General features: G+C 40.3%; 1 protein-coding gene across 2 annotated transcripts; it reads left to right on the top strand.

Annotated features, from left to right (window-relative positions):
* Nucleotides 1–326: 326 nt before the first annotated feature.
* PTGR2 (prostaglandin reductase 2) lies at nt 327–16,102 on the top strand. 2 transcript variants are annotated; one of them, XM_076344704.1, is made up of 11 exons: nt 333–407; nt 1,025–1,166; nt 6,138–6,206; nt 8,246–8,364; nt 9,683–9,874; nt 10,191–10,361; nt 11,392–11,601; nt 12,422–12,543; nt 13,793–13,880; nt 14,605–14,644; nt 15,862–16,102. In XM_076344704.1, exons 3-11 carry the CDS (start codon nt 6,170–6,172, stop codon nt 15,924–15,926), a joined length of 1,044 nt encoding a protein of 347 aa, XP_076200819.1. In that variant the 5' UTR covers nt 333–407; nt 1,025–1,166; nt 6,138–6,169; the 3' UTR covers nt 15,927–16,102. The 2 variants fall into 2 exon arrangements, with proteins under 2 accessions (XP_076200818.1, XP_076200819.1); XM_076344703.1 differs by lacking the exon at nt 1,025–1,166 and having other exon boundaries at nt 327–407.
* Nucleotides 16,103–21,450: the final 5,348 nt, after the last annotated feature.

Genomic DNA, 21,450 nt, shown 5'->3' with positions numbered 1-21,450 from the left:
AAAGAAAAACCCCTCACAAGCTGTAAGCGCCTTTTCCTAGTGCCTCAGGAGATGAGCCACCATCACCTCGCCCCCACAGGCAGCCGGGCCCCAAAGCAGGAGGCCCCGGCCGACAGCCCCACCAGCCGCTCCCCGCGAAATGAGGGGCAAAACTGGGCAGCTGCTGCCGACAGGAGGCCGCTGACAGGCCGGGCCATTGCCCGCCAGCCGCTCACCGCGACAGCGCTTCACGCCTCCCAGGGGTCGGGCCGGAGGCAATGCCGCTTTAAGCGGTGGGCCTCACCGTTTCCTTGTTTAAGGCATGCGCGCATGCGCACGGAGGGGCTGGGGCGGGGCCGCGGGAAGGGGGCGCGGCCGCCCGTTTGCCCCGTAACGAAGGTGTGGGAGCGCTCGAGGCGCGGTTCAAGGTGAGCGGGAGCGCCTCGCGGCTGGCGCGCGGTGACGTCAGCAGGGGCGGCATGCGTGGGGGGCCCGGCCTCTAACCGTCCCCGCGCAGCCTCCCACGCGCGGGGCGCGGCGGGGGGGCGGTGGCGGCGCGGCCCCGACCGGGCAGGGCGGCGCAGCGGGGCCTCGGGGGTCTCAGGGGACGGACCGGTGGGCGCCCGCCGTCCCCGTCGAGATGAGCGTGCCCCGGTGCCAGGTGTAACACCGGGAGGGCCTGCGGCCTCGTTCCGCCGGGGGGGGGAGCTTGGCAGCGCCCTCCGAGCCCTCCCTGACGGGGCAGGGCCCCTGCCGTCCTTCCCAGGAGTCACTTCCTCAGGGGTTAGCGCCTCGTCGTTGCAGGGTCGGCGGGGGCACGGGTCTGACGGTTGGGAGAGACTCTTGGGATTGCCTGGCCACTAGAACGGGAGCGTGAATCTAGCTTTACTGAGCCCCCGGATCAAACCGTGGCCCGGGGCGGTGGAGGAATGCCAGAGGAAAGGAGTCCTCCTCAGCACCCAGATCAAGGCTGCTGTGCAGCTTGTAAAACTTCGTTGCTTCTGACCTCTCTCGGTTTCTCTTTCCTACGTTATTCTCTCTGCAGCTTCTGAAACGGATACTGACCCATCTGCAAGACAGTCTTCAGTGGCTCTTCCACCTTTGACAGCAGTGATTTCTAACTTGGTCTTTGGTCATACCTAAGAAAGCCTGCATACTGCATCACAGGCTTCTCAGAAAAACGTCAGGTGATGCTCCTGCCTTTCTGGGAGCATGCATTCTTGTGTTCATTCCTGACTTGAAATTCTGCTAAGAGAAATTAGGCCTTGTTTGTTAGTATTTTTAAACAGTTTTCAAACTCCAATACAATGCAACTATTTATTAAAAAAAAGGCCAAGAGGTGGTACCTGAGAGCTTTCAGCTTTTTTTACACCTAGATCTGAAAAAGTAAAGTTTATGCAATCCTATTATGTGTAGATATGAATGTGTATACGTACCAGAACTTTTGCTCTGTATGTCAGTCAAATTCGATGAAAAGCTCAAAGATATTAGGTTTTTTGGAATATATAAAAAAAAAAAAAGATGGCTGGATCAAGATGCTACTACTATTGTCATTCTTCCTTTTTCACCTATTTCTTTCTTGAGAGAAAGACTGCAGCCTGCCCTCGACCCTCATAGTGTGTCAGAGAATCCACATGGAGAAAACACTATGGGAGGAACTTCAGTGACACCAGAGAATTCAATGATGAGACATGAAACATTAGGAAATTGGTCTCTTTTCCCAGGTAACAAGTGATAGGAGGAGAGGAAACGTCCTCACGTTGTGCCAGGAGAGGTTTAGATTGGATATTAGGAAAAATTTCTTCACTGAAAGGGTTGTCAAGCAGTGGAACAGGCTGCCCAGGGAAGTGGTTGAGTCACCATCCCTGGAGGTATTTAAAAGATGTGTAGGTGTGGTGCTTAGGGACATGGTCTAGTGGGACTTGACAGTGTTATGTTTATGATTGGACTCGATGATCTTAAACGTCTTTTCCAACCTAAATGATTCTATGAAAACTGGATTTATTAGTTTAGTTCATTAAAGTACTTATCTTTTTATGGCATGTGTTTTTCTCCATTTGTGACAGTCAGTATTGATTCTGGCTTCTACTTTTTGAAAACTTCAGTTTGCAATTAATTAACATTCTTCAAATGTAGAGCTCCTTAGGGGTGTGGTGGAGACTTTGCTGCCTAATCCATTACACTTGCTTTTCCATTTCCATTCTCCTCATCTTGCCCATTAGTTACCTTTTTTTGCTTTTTTGCCCAGCCATTCCTATCTCAGTTTCCCTGGTTCTGTCTCATTCATCATTCCCACTTTTTCCAGTTCTCTCTCCCCATTCTGTTTCTCTCTTCCCTGCTTTACTGGCCTTCAAGTTGCTATTCTTGCCACGTTTCTCTGTTCTCACTAATTCTCGCGCCAGTCCTTCCCATCTTTCCTTCCTGCATGTTCCTCATTCAGAGTCATTCTTCCTTGAAATTTCTTTCTTTGAGTTTTCTCTGAGGATCCTTGTTCCAGCCATTTTGACACCGTAGTTTCAGAAGAGTTCCGGTCTTACTTGTCCTCCATTTAGATTGACTGCCTTCATTCTCCATGCTGCCCGGGCCTGATAAAGGGAGGGATAAACTACCCGCTCTTCCTTTTTTTACTAGACTGCACCTGGCATGGGCTCTGACAACTTGGAAGCAGGTGAATCGTTTTGGCAAAAGTATACACAGCTGAAAACAGTGTCTTATGGGCAATCTCAGAAACTGGAAGTTCTAGGAACCAAGCCCAGGACAAACAAACTGGAGCATTTTAGTGCTGAGGGATTTATTTAACATTTTTAAAAGGAGTTGCCATGTGTCTCTGCAAAAATGGGAAAAGAAAGGCAAGGGGAGGAGGGGATAAGAATAAAACTGGGCTAAAACATACCTGAAACTCCCCTGATGGTACTGCTGTTGTGCTGCTTAATGCTCCAGTTGTACTCATAGGCTGGGTCAGATGATCTTGGCATAGAATGATGATGTTAAAACTTGCAATTAATTTTACTCCATTTGATATAAAAAGTAAAAACGACTCAGGTTATTTTTGTTTTGAAATGCTAAAATGGTAGTGCATGTTGCTTCCTGTTGGTCTTTTAAAAAAATAATCAACTGTCCTTCACATTGGCATTACACGTATATTGAAAAGGATTATGTATACGACACAAATCCACTTTATTTCGCTTTTAAAAAATCTTGTTCTCTTTCTCCAAAAGCTTTCTTTAGTTTATGGTGCTAAAGGATGGTGCCTCTTATTTTCTTTACTCACTTTTGTAATCTTTATAATGTGAGGAAAGTTTGATTGTTTCTTCTTATGTTATGATATTAGTGTGAAGATTTGCTTGTGTAATGGCATTACTGACTTCACGGTAGAGTAAGTGCAGTCATATTTAGAAGTAAGTGTCCATCTCCAGTGTTGTATTTGTCTGTGACAGCTGTCATGGAATGAGTGACAGTTCAGTTGCCAGCCTCGTTTTCTGTCCACCCACTCACAGTTTCTGGAAGTTCTTCAGATTGAATTAGTACACAAGCTTCTCAACCAAAAGCGGTGAAAGTGACCTGGGAAATCAGTAGCATTTTTGTTCCCTCAGCATGTCAGGCATTCAAAGAAGTAACCTAAACCTACATTGTATACTTTCTCCACTCTCATCTTTCTATGCCACTCTGTATTGCTTTTCTTTGGCTTTTTTTTTTTAAACTGTATTTTTTCGCTGTACTGTAATAGAAAGCAGATATTTGAAGTATGTGTTAGGCACAATAAAAATGCTTTTCATCTCTTTTCTTGTTCAGATTGGGTTTTTGTGTTTGCATAGTACAGGTATTTAGTGTCAAGATAACAAAAATTGAGTCAGCAGTTTTGGCAGTGGACCTTTCTGTAAGGCGTGAGCTGTACAGCAGTTCTGCCTGCTCTGTATGGTTTATAAACAGTGGATCAAACCCGTAACACCATGGATAGATTTGAACTGAATATGAATAGTATACAGAGGAATGATTTGCCCAGATTTCATGCGAGCTGTCAGATCGCTGTTGGTTTATATTCACTGTTGGTTTATGTTATTTATGTTCACTGCATTCTTAACTCATTATTTCTGCACAGAGCAGTTTCATTAGTGGTTGTAAACTTAAGCCAAGTTCTGTATGTGCGCAAATTGTTTACTAGAGTATGGTTGTCCTTTTAAACTGCACTGGGCACATCTGACAGTTTATAAAATACTAATTGAATTAGCACAAATTCTCAGATGCTAAGACAATTGCTCTGGGGATGACAACTGTACCACTTGAATGTAATTTTGTTATGCAAATGTTATTAGCCAAGCTAGTGTAAAAGGATTCAGGTATTCCAACAATTCAATATTCAAACATTTACACTCAAGGGCACTTAGGAATGACATGGAATATAAAGTGAAAATATGCAATTTGATGTTTTCATGCATTATAAAGACAGAAGAGGACATTATGAGTATAGACCTGCCCACTTCAAAGTTTTGAAGAGGAATTTGGAATTTTGTTCTGAAAAATACTTTATAAAAGAAGTACAAAGTAGTGACATGCCTGAGATCACACAGGAAGTCTATAGCAGAGTATGATGCTGAACCCAAGGTCTGCCAAAACTTATCTTAGGCCATCCTTCCTGTTAGGGTTTTACATGAGTATATTTATTCTAGAGATTGTATCAGCTGTGTGGGTATAAAAATGGATTTTTATTTCTCTCTTTAACTGTTAACTCCTGTATTTTCAATGCTCATTTTTTGTTTTTAAACAGTAACTAGTAACTTCATCAAAATGTGGGTTGTTTTTTTTCCTTTTGTTGTAGACTGATGTTCTACATTGTTCTGTCCGAAGAACTGTGCAAGTCACTTATTTTCCACTAATGTGATGCTGTGAAGACACATTTGAGATCCATTTCTTGTAGTTTTTCTTGTAGCACCCTTAGGTGTCGAAATACTGAAAAGGAACTAACTCTTGAATAATTTTCACCTAATAAGTAGCTTTTCAAGTGCAAACACAGTCAAATGTTAAACCTTTATCTGGTTTACGAACAAGATATTTTTGGTTTGAATCAGTTGTGGCTTTTAGAGGAGAGGGAAAGGCCAGGGATACGCCCATTTTCTCCTGGTAACTTTTTTGTTTTGTTATGTTTTTCAGCACTCCCAGCTGTAGTTCTTGATGGTCTGTGAGTGCTGTAATGTAAGCACCATAATAGTACAAACAAAGTTCTGTGTTTTGCAATGTTCAAAGAATAAAGATGTTGGATAAGTGGTGATGATGAAGCTCATCTGTTTAGCTTCACTTCAATTTGCTGTTCTTGTCAGCAAAATAAAGATTATGGCAAAGACATCAGCTATTATGTTTCATTCCTTAATGTCCTTGCTTCTTGTGGAGGTTGGTTATTTATGGCACTCAGCTGAGAATAGTAGTAAGAACATTTTTATTTTGTATTATCTCTGAAAGCATATGAGATCATGATTTTTCTCCTGTTACATCAGGTTCATTCCCTGTTAATCACTGTGGCATCTCACGGTTGCAAGAACACAAATTTACAGTCCTCTTTTAAACTGTTGAAATTCAAGGAGAAATTTTTCAGTAAAACAGATCAAATAATGATCTAATTCTTTCTCATCTCTGGGCCAGACCATTTCTTAGGAGAAAATGCACTGCTAATAGAAAGACTTGCTATTTCATGTGAAACATCTTACACAACAATCTCTTTTTATCATATACTGCTATTACTGGCATGCATGCATACCTTTTATTGAGTTGCACCTGACTTAGGCATGGAAAGCTGCCTCAGTGTCTTTTAGGTGGGAACAGAGTCAGCACAGGAAAGCAAACCAAACACATCTCCCTACAGCCTGGTAGAGGGTCGTCATGATCCTACAAGGAGCATGGTACATTATAATTTTCAGTCTTTCCAGAAGGTGCTACTGTGACATTGTATAAAATCATGGCTTTTACAAGGTAAACGGGGAAAGTCTTTATTGACACGTTTGTTTATTTTACGTTTGAGGTTGTTTTATATGATTCTTGGGCATGGATGCTGAAGTTGATGCGGCCCGTATTTCATCCCTAGTTTCCAAATTACTAAATACTTTGCCCCATGTTCTTTTTCAAGAAAATTTATGTTTCAGTCCTTCAAACAATGTTTTCCTTTGTAGGAATCCAGTGCGAAATTGCTGCAAAAGCAGGGATGATTATACAGAGAGTAGTGCTGAATTCACGCCCCGGTATGTATTCTCTGCAATAAAGGAGCAATGTGTTTGTTACGGTTGCCTAATGCTCCAAAATGGTGAGGGTAAGAAACAGACACTAACTTAAGATACTGACGTTTATATATCTTAATATTGCATGCAGCAATAAATAAAGTTTATTGTGAAGTGTATTTATTTAGTCTATATATACAGGTTACTAAACTCTTGGGTGAGAAAAAAAAGGTTAATGCATAATATATGAGAAAACCCTAAGTGTAGGGACTCAAAGTGAAAGAAGGATTAGCAAGCATTGCTTTTTAGTTCTGACATTTGTTCTTTTTGCACTTTAAGAGATGACTAAAATAAGGTATTTTGTTATTGTTCATTTTTGTTTCCTTTTAGTAAATATTGAATCTTTTCTATCTCCCATGTCTCGAAGTGTTTGGTTTTTAAATTTACACTTTCGAGGATCTGTTTATTTCCTTGCTTACACATTTGCCTTATTACGGATGTCAGCACAATTTTTTGAATAGTGACTTTATAAATTGTCTGTTGTAGAGGACCCACATGTGTGCATTAAGTTTTTTGGGGGGTATTGTATGCTGCTCAGTGCCAAAATAGTCCTAAGAGGTAAGAACTATTGTGTGACCTGCAAATAAGTCTTTTCTAATGCAAATCAAATGTTATAGCAGTAGCCTGCTGTAGTCACCCAGTCACTCCGACTTAAAACATACATGGGTATCTGGCACTCTCCTTTTGGTGCCAATGGTTCCAGTGGTCAGTCTGATTGATCTGCTGCATGTGGTACCAACCTGAGGTTGAAACCTCTAGTTCTGGGCTCTTGGCATACGTGTTTTATAGGTGTTTCTGGGAAGCTTTAATTTAAGGAGGTCTATCTGTAGCTGCGAAGGGATGCTCTTGCAGCATATGTGTGCACAGTGGCAATGGTCTGCATTCCCCCAGTCTCACTGAGTCAAAAGAGACTGAAAGGTGAGAGTTTAAAACTTACCTGGTTAAAATTTATGGTCATTTGCTACTGGCAAAATAGTGCACGATGGTTTTGTTACGTGAGAGAAGTCCCAATGCACATCTTTGTTTTGAAAGGTAGGGGCTTTTCAGTACATAGGGTATATAGAACCATTTTTTGAGAATGAGAGCAGCCCCTTTTTTTTTTTTTAATTTGCCCTAATTATTCATAAAAATTATATGTAGCAAACAGCATGGAAACTGCCAGTCAGTGCAAGTGCCTGGTACTGGCCCAGGTAAGCGATCAGCTTACCTTACTTCCAGATCAGCAGGTCTTCAGTTTGGATGGTGGCAGTGCACCTGTTGTCCCACAAGCGGGGTCCGGTACCCAGTGTGCAATAAGCCAATTGTACACACAGAACCGAGATATTTATTTAGCTCATGTTTGCGCAAAGATGGGTGCTAGGTGGTAATTCTACAAACACCACACAAAAGAAAAGTTTAAGAATCCTGAAGTACCAACTCAGGCGTATTTATATTGTTACATGATTAGTAAAAGCCCGCCTAAATTCATGCTCATTGGTTAGTTATGTTCAAATCAGCCTCGTTTGCTCTGTAAATTAGCACGCATGCTCCTTGCAGGTGTGGGGGGGCACGTCTTTCCAGTCTTTGAGTTGGTGGTTGCGATCTCCCCCTGCCGCCTTTACCTTTCCCCTAGTTACCACAGTTTCTTGCTGACTTCTTGTTTTTTTGGCAATCATCTAGCCTCTGATGCCTTCTGGGGCAGGATGTTCCCCTTCTATCAGTCTTCTAGTTCTTCTTCAAGGGCATAGTCGTCGTAAGGCGTGCATTGTTTATACAAGGTAATCAGGCTAGAAAAATGAAGACTACAGTCTAGGATAGGTATTAACCCAAACATATGGCTACACACCCATTTAAATCGTAGTCTGTGATACAAAATCTGAAAGTTGGTCGGTAGTTTTATACCTCAATAAAGATACAGGCTAAATTATTTTAAACAGAACTACCTTAAAAAAAGACCTTCCCATATTGATTAAGGGAAGCTCTATATTGATTCCTTTATTTGTTTGATTTTAAAATAATTCTAGGTAAGAATGGAGTGCCAGTGGCTGAAAACTTCCGACTGGAACAAAGTACAATAGCAGATATGATCCAAGCAGGACAAGTGCGTGTTAGAACCCTTTATCTCTCTGTGGACCCTTACATGGTAGGTGATGGACTGAGAGCTAAGCCAGAATTTGTTTTTAAAATATCTTCATCTCTGTACCTGTCATGATGTTTAACACCAAAGTTACCAATTATAGGACAAATGTATCTCTAGCATAACTTAGTAATTATATTCATTCTGATGGAGTTACATTGGGAAGGAATTTGGCATTAATGTGCCTGTGATATATATAGGAATATGACTTTATAGGACCAGGAAGAGACTGTGAGCCCTGGTATACCATTACAGAATTGTTTGTATCAGCTTTTTCTGAACTTTGCCTTTTTTTATATACATTTTTTAACTTTTATTTTGCTGTGGAAGGAAGTACTTTTCAATTGAGGGGAGTGTGGGTAGAGGAGGAAGAATATTTCATGATGAAGCAAGAGAGGGACATGATCAGGCCAAAAATTTCCAGACAAAACACGTAAATGGTTCAAGTTAAATGTTATTTAGCTATTATCAGTTTTGTTTACAAATGAAAGTCAGATTTTCTCCTTAAGTGGGTGACGGCAGGACAAAAATGTGTCAATACTTTGTAAACGGTGGAAACAGAGAGAGGATTAGTGAATGAAGCTATAACCAGCACTTGTACCTAGTTCTGCAAAACTGTAGAAATCATGTGGTTGGGAGAGTTGTGGGTTGAAATAGAAGTGAAGGTAGGAGAACCAGACAGACCCAGTCTGCTAGTATGTAAAAGTTTGCTATAAAGAGAATTCTGATCATTTGTTCCCTGCACAGATGGAGATAGTAGAAAAGAAAGTCTTAATTTCAGGAAAGTAGGTTTAGCTTGGGAATGAAGGAAAAGTTTAAGAATCCTGAAGTACCAACTCAGGCTACAGGGGGAGATATAAAGGAAAGACTTCAGATTTCAAGATGTTTCATTAAACACATTTCTGTCAGGGATGGTCTAAATATATTTGACTGTTCTTCAGTGCATAGGCATGGACTAAATGACTTGTGGGTGTTTTTTTCAAGCCTACATTTCTATGATTCACCCGGTTAAGGAATGGCATTTATAGGATTCTCATCAGATCCAAGCCGGTCGTCTTTGGTTGCATGGCTGACTTTGAGGCAGCGTCTATAGGAGGTGTTGGTTTTGGTAACGCTGCTGGAGGAGATCAGAATGGTCCTTTTGTACTGAGCAAACAAGAGGGGAAAGAGGATCTAAGAAATGATGATAAATATTTGGGGCTTATTGAGAGATTTTTGAGTAGCCTTTCGTGTTTGAAGTTTTAAACATATCTCATCCCCAACTTGAACTCATAAACGAACCATGTGTTCCACCAGAGCCTTTCATTAAAGCTTTGTCTTTCAGCGCTGCCGAATGAACGAGGATACAGGCTCAGATTACCTCCTGCCCTGGCAGCTGTCTGAAGTTGCTGACGGTGGGGGCATTGGGGTTGTGCAGGAGAGCAAGCACGATAACCTTGCTAAAGGAGACTTCGTAACATCCTTCAGCTGGCCCTGGCAGACAGTGGCCATTCTAGATGGAAGCTTGCTACAAAAGGTAATGTAAATGCAAAGACCAGGTTGTCACTATTTTCTTTTCCTAAACCTTTTTTTCTTTTTAAATAGTGGCTAACTTCTTATGAAGTGACTTTGTTTAAAAACTTTTTCTAAAACTGTGGAAATATAATCCTTGTTTCATTTTGTATAAACTTGTTATTAAGGTAGACCTAGTTTATAGCTAGCTTGTCCCTACCAGTTGTACCTTGCCTGGTAAATATCCTAAGTTAGCCTTCCATCCTCAGACAATCAAATAGGAAACAGCAAAACCTCACCTTAAAAAGAAATGAACGCCACCGCATGTTTCTATTTTGTAGCTTGTTCCACAACTTGTCAATGGACGCCTTTCCTACTTTCTCGGTGCAGCTGGCATCACAGGGCTGACGGCCCTGTTAGGTATAAAGGAGAAAGGACACGTGACTGCGGGTGCAAATCAGACAATGGTGGTGAGCGGAGCAGCTGGTGCCTGCGGCTCTTTGGCCGGCCAGGTAGGTAGGCAGGCTTAAGACATACAAGCTTACTCTGTTAACAAGTTTGTCTTCTGAAACATGCTGGTTAGTAAATGTACAGATAAAATAATTGTAAACGTGAGCATGTATAACTCCATGGGAAGGGCCAGTTTCACAGATTTGGCTCACACTCTGACTGAGAAAGATTTTAGGTGTGAAACTTAAGTTTCATGAAACTCGGATAGGAGAAAACGGCCCAAGGTGATTGCTTGTCACTAGCATAAATAAAGTAGATGGTATAAATACATGTATTTACTATATATTTATATAATAGTCTGCCATTTGAACACAGTCTTTGAGTTGACTGGTGACTTTCATTTTTTTCTATATTAGAAAATAGTCAGTAAAAAAATGTAGTAAACCCTTCTTCGTGTTGTGTTCCGTGACATCCTTTGTGTGTTGAGATTTACAGCCCTTTTATCCTCCTCAGCTTTGCAGAACATGTTGTGGTGTGTTTGTGTGTGTGTGTATGTGCGTATCTACAAATATATATACGCACACACACATATATATACACAAACACAATAGATATTAAGCAAGCTTAAGACTTACTGATAAAGAGGAGCTATGAAGAAACAATGCATAAGCAAATCTATGAAGAATGTATTTAAATCAATTATTGTCCAATCTTTTTGGCCTTTTATTAGCTGTGTTACGGTACTTGGCAGATGGTGATTTTATACTGCATTTGGCTCTCCAGTACTGCCAGTAGTTGGTGACTCCACAGACTAAACCTCCTGCAGTCAGTGAGTTTGGAAAGATGGCAGATTTCGGTTGTACCTGCCCCTTCTCTCTGTGAGGAGGGAATGACAAGAGGTGATTGTGTCACATGAGATGGGAGCGTGCGCTGAACTTTGCTGCCTGGGGTTTAGTGGGATGGGGGGGATAACTGTAACACCCCCTCAAGCCCCCTTCCTCCCACTGGTGCCTTTATGCAGATGAATGATCTAACTTCTCTTTATTGTTTGGGGTTTTGTTTTTGTTTTTTTTTTTAACTCTCCTTCTGCAGATTGGCCGTCTGGAGGGCTGCTCTAGAGTGGTGGGGATCGCTGGCACAGATGAAAAGTGCTCCATTTTGGTCCAAGAAATGGGGTTTGATGCTGCTATCAATTACAAGAAGGGGAATGTGGCAGAGCAGCTACGTGAACTCTGCCCAGGTGGTGTGGATGTTTACTTCGATAATGTTGGTGGAGACATCAGTGATACAGTTATAAGTCAGGTGATTATACCAGCTGTCCGGTTTATTCTAGTCATCCTCCAATGCCTGCATGCCCAGCTTTGAATTAATTCATACCGGAGACCAGCCTACAATACAGCAGAGCAGGCTTTCCACTTCATTGATGAATTCCAGGTGCTGATCCTGGTCCTGAGGAGAAATCAGATATTTGAAATCAGCGTCTGTCATTTCGACTAGCCTGGCAGTATAGTAATAGAAATGCGATTTTTGCTTCTGGTCTATTGCTCCTTTGGCCAGGAGACTTGGTAATATTCTAAAAACCTTGTCAGTGTAGTATTCTTGTGTTTCGTCAGCTTTGGTTTTCTGGCTTCACAAAAGACCAGCTCTGCTGGGCCTCCATAAAGACTCTTGGCCAGCCCTCTTCATTGTTAATGTGAAACTACTCTGTCTCACGGCAGGGAGGCTTTGGTGGCAATGCCATCTTCGGGAGCTCTAAATCACAGCTGTATCCAACAGCTGTATCCAACTTCTTTGTCCTATTACCTCTCTCCTCCTGACAAAAAGAGCACACAGTAAGACAATAATTTCTTATACTCCTTTTATTTAATGCCTTTTTAAATTGCACATTTAATTGCAATTAATATGCATTTATTTTTCCACTATTGCCCTGAATTTATCTATTTGAATGTTGTCATAGATTGAATGGGACTGCCTGCAATTCTCCCACTCTTTTCTAGGAAATATGGCTCTAAATAAGGGTACCCATGTGAAAATTTTGCAATATAATCTATTGCATCTCTGGAAAATTTAGTTTCTGAGACCAAGGAATGTAATTTTTCTCACTTTGTGCTGTCCCGAACAGATGAATCAGAACAGCCATATCATCCTGTGTGGACAGATTTCTCAGTATAACAAAGATGTGCCTTACCCTCCTCCGCTGCCTCCTGACATAGAAAAAATACAGAAAGAGAGGAACATCACAAGGTACATTTCTCCTCCAGAACTTGTGACCAGGTTCCAGGTAGATTGTGTACATGATATTGTGACTCTGATGTTTAGAAGGTAGTCTGTAGATCCGCAGTAGGCACGTGTAATCAGAACAGAACTTTGCCATACTAAAAAAGGAAACTATAATCACAACGTCAGTAAATCCCTTTTCTTACATTTGTCTGTATCAGCATAAAAAATGGGAAAGGATGTTGTTACATGTTAACATAGTTGTCTGTTGTTATGCTTTGTTTGTGGTTGCTTGATTTAGTCCTGGAGTCTCTGACAGATTGTTTAGTACGAGGGAAGGTGTTCCCGTGGTTCTGTTCTCAGATGTTTTGCAGAGTGCCTTCTCTGCCAGTGTAGTAGTTCAGGCAGAGAGGAAATCAAATATTTTTAAAGTAAGGATGCAGCTGATGCAGTGACTGTATTGAAATTACATTTTTAGTATTTGGGGTTTTATTAGATAATGGGACGTAGGTGTGACACATATATACAGGTAAAACGATTTTTGTCATGACTCTGGGAATTGCTGAATCTCCTGTCAGGATTCAGGTGGAGCTAAGGCAGATATTAGGAGCAAAGTCTTAGGAGGTTTTTTCATTCATTGCATTGCAGAAAGTTGGGGAGACTTTTGATTTCTGTGCAGATTGACATCTTCTAATTAAAATTCTTTTCTTGTCCCTGTTACTGTTGTCTGCACTCTTAAAAAATGGATAAAAATACTAAAATACAGCATGTGTAGTAGAAGGCAGTGGAGAATTTAGTCAGTACATTGATACAAGTAATTACCGTTTTTGATGATAGTTTCAGTTTCTCTTGATTGCTATAGGCAGCTGTGACAGCAGGATATGCAAACTTTTGGGGAGCCTGAAAGTTAATTTATACTCACTATCTAGTTGCAGGTCCATTAATTATTCTCCCTACCACAAAAAAAAGGTAAAAAAGAATAGGAATTCACTCACATTTTACGGACATTTGCTTATTCTGGCAATACGACTTGATTTTTATTACTCTTCTCTCTGATACTTGAACAGAATTACTTGTCTAAGACCAATGTTACTGTCAAGCTCCCACTGCAGGGAGCTGTCTCAACAAGCTGGCAAAGCTCTGAGCTGTGTCTCATTGTAATTAGTACTCATGATCCTTCAGTTTCAATAATGCTGTTCCCTGAAAAGATTTGTAAAGATTTCAAAATATGCTTACCAACCTTTCTTAAATCAAGGCGCATTCTTTTCTTTCACAGGGAAAGATTCTTAGTGTTGAACTATATGGACAAACAAGAAGCTAGTATATTACAACTCTGTCAGTGGATCCAAGAGGGTAAACTGAAGGTAGGAACTTTTAGTTCTACTCTATGGCCTCTGATACTACCTCCTCAGATCGTGGTCTGACTACAAGAAGTCCGATTTGTTTGCCCTTGGTTCTCTTACCATGCCTCAGAATTGAACAGATTTTCTTATGAATGTTTAAGTATACTCGAAAGCTTATTAGGTAGCACTGTTTTAGTAGATACCTGCTGAGGATGATGTGACTGTAGTATGACAGACTTTTCTAATTACATGCTGCTGATGTCTGTATTTCTTTCAGTATAGAGTGCAAGTGCTTTTTTACTCAAGGGATCAGTCCTTCAAAAATACTTACTTTCGAATTCCTGATTAGTTAGTGTCCTGAATGCTTTTGGGGATTTTGCCTGAAATTTTGTTTCACGCTTAATATTTTGTGATGGGTAGATGCTTTATCCATCCCTTCCCTGTGAGGTCTGTCTAAATTAGTTTTTGATTCTTCAGGTGATTTGCTCCTGGGAAAATCCTGAGATGTGAAATTTTGGCAGGGGCAGGGATGTTCCAGTTCTGATTGAAGCATTAAATTGCCTACAGGTTTATCAGAAAGTATTCCTTCCTCTCTTGATGAAAGAATCTGGCCCAAACAGAGCTTTGTCCATTGTAGCAAGAGAATCCTTTAGATTTGGTAGTTTCTGTGGCAGTTTTATGGCATGTTTCTAGGAAATGTTAACCTTGTTTGAAGAAACCTAAAAGGACTTGTTTGCATTGACAGGTCAGAGAGACTGTGGTAGAAGGCTTAGCAAACATTGGTGGTAAGATTTTTACACCATTTTCTAAGAAAAATAATCTGATTAAATACAATGACAGTAGAGGTTAATGACCTCCTTTGTTTCATTTGCCAATTTAGATTTTTGTATTTTATCTAAAACATGATTTCTATGTTATAATAAAAAAAATATTTTTTCACAAGGTATTAAAAAATTCTGAGAGAAGATTATTTTATGTTAAAAAAACCCTATTGAATATAAATTTTGAAATTTTTTTTTTTTTGTTTTACTACTGGGGGGGATGAATTGTTAAACTGTTACCTTAGCAGCTGATGATAGCCACCCTGATCTTACAGAGTTACTGGCCATTTCTTAGAACTTGTGTGTAAGAAAATGGTATTTTGGAAACATTGAACTTACGCTTTAAAAAAACCAATCTCTAACAATGCTTGTTATTAGATTTGCTAACGAAAAATAAATTGAAAAGTACACACAAGAAAGGGGAAAGCATATTAGAGACTGCTAAACAAAGTAAAAAATAATTTCTTTTAAAGGAACAAAATAGCCTGTAGCCTGTTCAAAAAATCTGTAACAAGAAAATATAAAAATGAAGGGGGCCTTGTGACTCCAGTGAGACAAAGCTAGAGAGCCAGGTGATTCCAGGTATGCTGTAAGAATGCTTCCCTTTCAAGTAAAAGGGAAGAGTATGATTTAGTCCGTTTAGTCTTTAGTCCCACAAGATTGGAAACCAGTAGAATTAAGCGGTAGCCAAATCTTACAGATTTAAATTTATTCTAGTCGTTGCTACTTACTGGTATACATATGTATTTTGAAGGAATTTGTTCAAATATAGCAGTCATATTTCATACTTTGTTTACTCAAAGATTTATTATTTTGCACCAGCTTCTGACATTTATTGCACTACATAGAGTATTTATAAACCTTTTCCTTTCACAAAGGCTTGTGAAACCCACAGCATTTGTGGTCTCTCCAGTCACGCCTTGTCTTTCTGTTTGGTATTTGTATGGCATATCACAAAAGCAGCAAATGTAATCGTTAAAACAGTTGCTTACAAATCAGGTTTTTTAATTATTACACAAAACTGCCCTTAGTGGTTTATTACATACTAGCTTTTTTTTTCCTTCTTAATTTGGAGAGCTGTTTCATAGAAATACATTTGCTTCTACCATTTTTTTGTCTTTTTTGAAAGTTACTTGGCACATTTTGCTTGGCACTAACTTGTTTCATTATTTCTCTTGAAGCCGCTTTCCAGTCCATGATGAATGGAGGCAATATTGGAAAACAGATCGTCTCAGTTTCTAAGTAGAAGTTATTGCTTCGGGAAAAATAATTGGATTCTATCTCTAATAGTGAGCAAGTTTTTTAATTCTACTGATTTCCAGTTTCTTAAATAAACCATTAAGTTGTTCTGTATGTACTGAAAGCAGAGATTCTGGGATGCTAAGGCAGAACCTATGCTAATAAACTAAATAGAACTGGAAACCCGAATGCAATCATTTATACTAGAAATGAGTAGTATATTCTGTGACATGATTTTGACAGTTGCCAGCTAGCACACTTGCAAATATTTCATGGTATGGTTCGGAAGTTAGAACATTCTAGGAACCATTTCCAATAAGCAATTTATATGCAGCCACCTAGTTTTGGTCATTAGAAGGATTTACTAGTGTAGATGTGCACCATTCTCATGCTAGTTTGTCTCTGTGCCCAGGAACTTCTCTAGGAATTTTTGATTTACTAGTGTAAGTTTAACCTGATGGTCCAATCAATCTGGCTAATCATTGTAGAATGTAACTGTTCTCATTTTTACAGATAATTGCAATGAAAAATTCCATTTCTGGAATTCAAGGTCTCTAATAACAAAGGTATTTCCATTTTGCCATCTGGAACAAATTTCCACTGATCTGTCTTGTGCATTTCTCTGTATTGTATCATTATATCCCCTATTTTCAGAGCACTTGAAACCTAATTCATTTACAATTCTATCTGCGTGCAACCTGAGACTTTCATCAGAGATAGGTTCAGGTGTAGGGTGAGCCTCCTGCTTAACTGTTCATTTATTTACTCTTCTCAATCTTTGCATTCCAGACTTAAGTGAAGTTTTCTTTTTAGAATTCCTTTTCTAAAATCTACTGTATCTTATTTTTATGATAATCTCCCCGATTTCACTAGTTTTCCTGGTTTTTACACCTCTCCAGGGTGACAGACAGAGGATCTAAAAACATGCTGCCTGATGACAGAAGGTAACATTGCAGACAATTGACCTTCTGTTCCCTCAGTAACTTATCTTGCCTCAGAATTTTTGGTCTAACAATGCTCTTTTAGCATTTCAATGGGGAAACTTGAAAAAATGAGTCACCATTTCCAAGTTTGACTAGCATAACCCCAAGCCAAATGAGACTGATGAGATTAAGTATGTGTCTTCAAAAACAAGGAACAGAAAAGGGAACAGATAATTACCTAAAAGACATTAGAATTCCACTACTATGTACATTTAGAGACATTAACACATATATATTTAGAGAATAGGATTGTTCATGACACATTCTGATTTACAGGGGATTGGTTTTGGTTTTAATTTGTTTGCCTTTAAGAGAAGTGCTTCCAAACAGCAGGGCCAGCTGAGCTGTCCAGAGAATAGATTATCTAGATCTGCGTGAGTCACTACCTAGGCTCAAACTAAATGGAATCCGAGGGCTAGGAAGGAAACACTATGCAAGAAATTTGGCGTTATAAATCATTTTGCATGCTGTGGAAAGTAAGACAAACAGGTATCAAAATTGCCTAATATGGTTGTGACCAATATGAAAAACAGTCCTTTCATTTCCTAGTGCTGAAGCTAGCCCTGAAAGAAGGAAGCGTGCAGTGATGGATGCCATAAACTTTGAGGAAGAGAAAGACACCTGCAGTATAGCATTAGATGGTCTAAAATCTTCCAGTATTCATTTTTCAATTACAAAACTAGTGACTGGTTCACTTTCCGCTAGATTGTGAATCCAACATCAGCATAACTTAACTCAAGCAGCGTTAATAACAGCGTCACACTGGGATAGAAGCCAAAATTTTTATGCAGTAAAATCAGTACGATCATAGTTGGCAAATGAAGACAGAAAGCAACAGGTGAGTGAAATTCTATGAATTCCTGCATATTGACTGTTTATAGACGGGAACTCACTTGTGAAAGTTAAGCAATGCAGGCTTGTAAGACTTGATAATTCGTATGTATGTTAAAACGAGAGGCAGGAGGAAACGTAGTGATCCTGAGCACTGTCTCTAGACTTTGATTCCTGTCTTGTCAGCTGGATTTAATGGGGAAGGAGCTGATAGGAATACCTTTCCAAACAGCGGCTCTGATGACTGTGCTGATGTGTCCGTTGTCCCCTTTCCTTTCTTTCTTCCCTCCCACATGCCTATGCCTGATACGAATATTCAGATTGAACAGCATCACCATCACCCTAAACGTTTGTTACCCAATGCACGCGTATTCTGCATTCTGCATTCAACTTCTGCCAGGCAGCAGATTAGCCTTAATGCACTTTAACACCCTTCATCTTTCTGAATAAACGTCCTCATCCTTACAGTTCATTCCTAAAGCAAATATATAAATGCAAAAGAACACAGCCCACTCCACGAACATGACCAACCATTAACACTCCACACCGCTGCAGCAAAGCTGATCTTAACCTGAGGCTCCGTTGCTACTGCTCCTGAAAATGGTTACCCATGCAAGAGTATTTTTAGAAATGAGAGTTTAGTATTGCTGTTGCTGCTGAGTTGGAATAGTACCAGTTTTAATTAGGAACAGAAAGCCCTCCATTGAATTTGGGTTTTTTTCGTGTGTGTCTGTCTAATTGTACATAAATATATATGGCGCTTTTCGGGGCATGGTGTCATCATGGTGTTTTCCTATTTTCTTCCACCCTTGAAGACTAACCTCTTCCTACACAGAAGTTTCAACGTCCTCTAACTTGCATGTCCCTATATTTGGCTTCCTCCAATCTATCAATTTTGTTTCAGTTTCAACAGCCTGTTTTGAGAAAAATGCCTTTTATTCTTAAAACTGAGGACCCTTCTTCTGTTTTAATTCCAGCCTGCTTGGAAGGAAGTATATCATAGGGTAGTATCCAAAGCGAGCTAATTAAATACCTGTATATTTCAAAAGAGACTTGAACTATGAACTGTGTTGAGTTTGTGTTGTATGAATGTAAGAAAGCAATCATAACAATAACCGCTACTGAAAAGGTGTCAAAACGTTGTTTTCCTTTCGTATGTTATAGGTGAAGGCCTCAGTCTGACATATTTATGTTTCCAGAGTTAATTTGCTTGTCCAAGGTACAAATTTTGTACTTTTGAACAATGTTTGCTGAAGAGCTACTCCAGAGCGAGCTCATCTCTGGCACTGTGAGTTGACACACCTTCCAGGAATGATGGTCCTCTAGGAAGTTATTTTTCACAACTGAAACAAAATATGATAAAAATATAAAATTCCCAGCACTATTATTTTTACAGCAATTGCTTAGTAATCCACACAAGTCGTAAGCCTATTGAGAGCTGATGATGTGAGGGGTGATCCAGAGTGAGATCATGCTGAGATAGCAATTCTTTACCGTAATAAAGGCATCTTGATTGCAGCAGCATTCCTGTAGTTAGGTAAGCTATGGAGAGCAACATAGGTTCTAGCAGCATTAGTCAAATGGCTTTAGGGAAGAAGATGGGGACAGTCAAAGTAAACCTCATCCTGGTACCCCCAACATTTAGGATTCTCACAGAAGCATTTCTTTACTTGTGAATCCTGGCTCATGTTACCTCTTAAGAATAAATAAAAATCAAAGGGAGAAAATGCTTTAAACCAAGTGCCCACAATTGTAAAAAATACTAATAGATCTTTTTTTTACCTCGTCTTAATTTCTTAATTATTGTAATAGTGTGACTCTTCAGCAATCACATATTTATTTTGCACTATAGGAGAGGTCTCATTTAACAAAAGGTGACAAATAACTGGTAACAAAAATCCAAGAGACTATGGATGTAGTAGACAGTCACTGGCTGCAGAAGCACCAGCATTTGTCCCAAGAAGCTTTACCTTACAAAGATGGTGAGGCATAGTTTATAAGATCTTAAGCAAGGGCAAGCATGAATTCAGAGTAGGAGTTGTGTGACCACAGTAAGGTACTAGAAGTTCAGCTATACAATCTTTATAATTAAGCATTTCTTGTTGCAAAGGGTAATCAAACTTAAACAGCCTTGGGCAGAGAGACTTTTTTTTTATTTTTCTTTGAGCCAATCTTCTGCTTGTTTGTATTTGGTAGTTTTATGCACTCCCATTTCCATCCCTTCTCCCTTTGCACCTTGAACAGTTGCTGTTGACTGTCCTATATTTCATTTTCTTCCCTTCTGCTTTCTTACCCTCCATTTGTCCCTTTTCCTTAATTTTTTTTTTAGTTCATCATGTTTCTTATCCTCCTTTTTGTTTGGTTCTTCCTTGACAATCAGAAAAGCATGCTCTTTCTTTTTCATAGGAGCATCTATTAGTGGTTTAGTGCTAGGCTGTGTAGTTTAGTGTCAGGATTTCATGGAAAATGTCAGCAATACCATGAAAAGAGCTTGCCAGCCCAGACATAAATGTGTCTTACTGCAGTTTATAGTAGCTGTTGTTACAAAAGTGGAGAGAGCGGAGGCAGATGCCTTTCAAATAGCTTCATCTCTTTATTCTGTATTTTAATGCATTGATTGTGGAAGCAGCAGATGCAGGATTACTTAGTCCTGTGGTTTGTAATATAGCTCTCCTGTATCGCTATGCTGCCTTTCTCTTTACTGGGTTCTTTTCACAGTGGGAAATGTTTATACAGTCCATAAATAGACTGTCAGGGGATAAAAGAAGATCACAGGCAGATGGCATATCCTGCAAGAAGAAGGGGTAATGGCAGCTGGAATAAGCTCCAAACTGAGAAAATATTTTGTGAGACACAACTGGGAGCTCTTCAGGAAAAGGACAGAAAGAAGCAGAAATGAGTCAAGACTTTTTAGCCACAGGAACACAGGATTTTGCAACCAGAAAGATACCTTGGATACCAAAATTCAGTTTTGCTACAGCGCGCTACTCTGGGTCGAGTGGTGGTAAGAGGGTGGCTGAACACATCAGCAGTATTGAGAGAAAACTGAAAGTATGAAATAGCAAAGCAGTGTTTATGCAAGAATAGGGAGGTGCAATTTATTTTTATAGGAGACTGTCTGAGGGCAAACAGTGAGAGAAGGCGGTAAGGTTTTATGAGGCTATGGGTCTGTCCTCCTCTGCTCCACCCTCTTCTTGGACTGGCTTCTCCGTATCTCTGAGACCTTCCCTCAGTCCCTACCCCTCTGCAAGAAGGAGCCTTCCTCACCCCATCAGCCCCTACTTGCTTTTCTTTGCCTCCCAGGCTGGGGAATGTGGGAAGGGAAAGTAAAGGGCCGAGGACCAGGCTCTGATGGGGTGAAGTTCAGACAGGAGCCAGCACGGTCGATTCTCCTGGTTCTGGGGGCGACCCGGGGAGGGCAGGACACTGTCTACTGGTGCTTTTCCTGCTGGGATGGAGCTGCCTTTATGTCCCACTCCCCCAGAGTAATACCTACATCTCTCTTTGGGCAGTAACAATCCCATTAGAAAGCTGCATGGGCAGCAATGAGCATTTCAAACTGGAACAGCCTGTTCTGTGTCCTCGGGCCAGGCAACCCGAGTGGTGAGCCTTCAGTGCCCTGCGGGCGGCTGTCTCTCACCTCTGCCTAGGCCAGCTCCAGAAAGGGTTCTTTCTCTTTGAACTTTTGGAACTGTTTTGGGTTGGGTTTTTTTAATT

The sequence above is a fragment of the Aptenodytes patagonicus genome, chromosome 7 (genome assembly GCF_965638725.1).
Source record: "Aptenodytes patagonicus chromosome 7, bAptPat1.pri.cur, whole genome shotgun sequence".
Classification (NCBI taxonomy): domain Eukaryota; kingdom Metazoa; phylum Chordata; class Aves; order Sphenisciformes; family Spheniscidae; genus Aptenodytes; species Aptenodytes patagonicus.
This window is presented reverse-complemented; position numbering and strand designations above follow the sequence as displayed.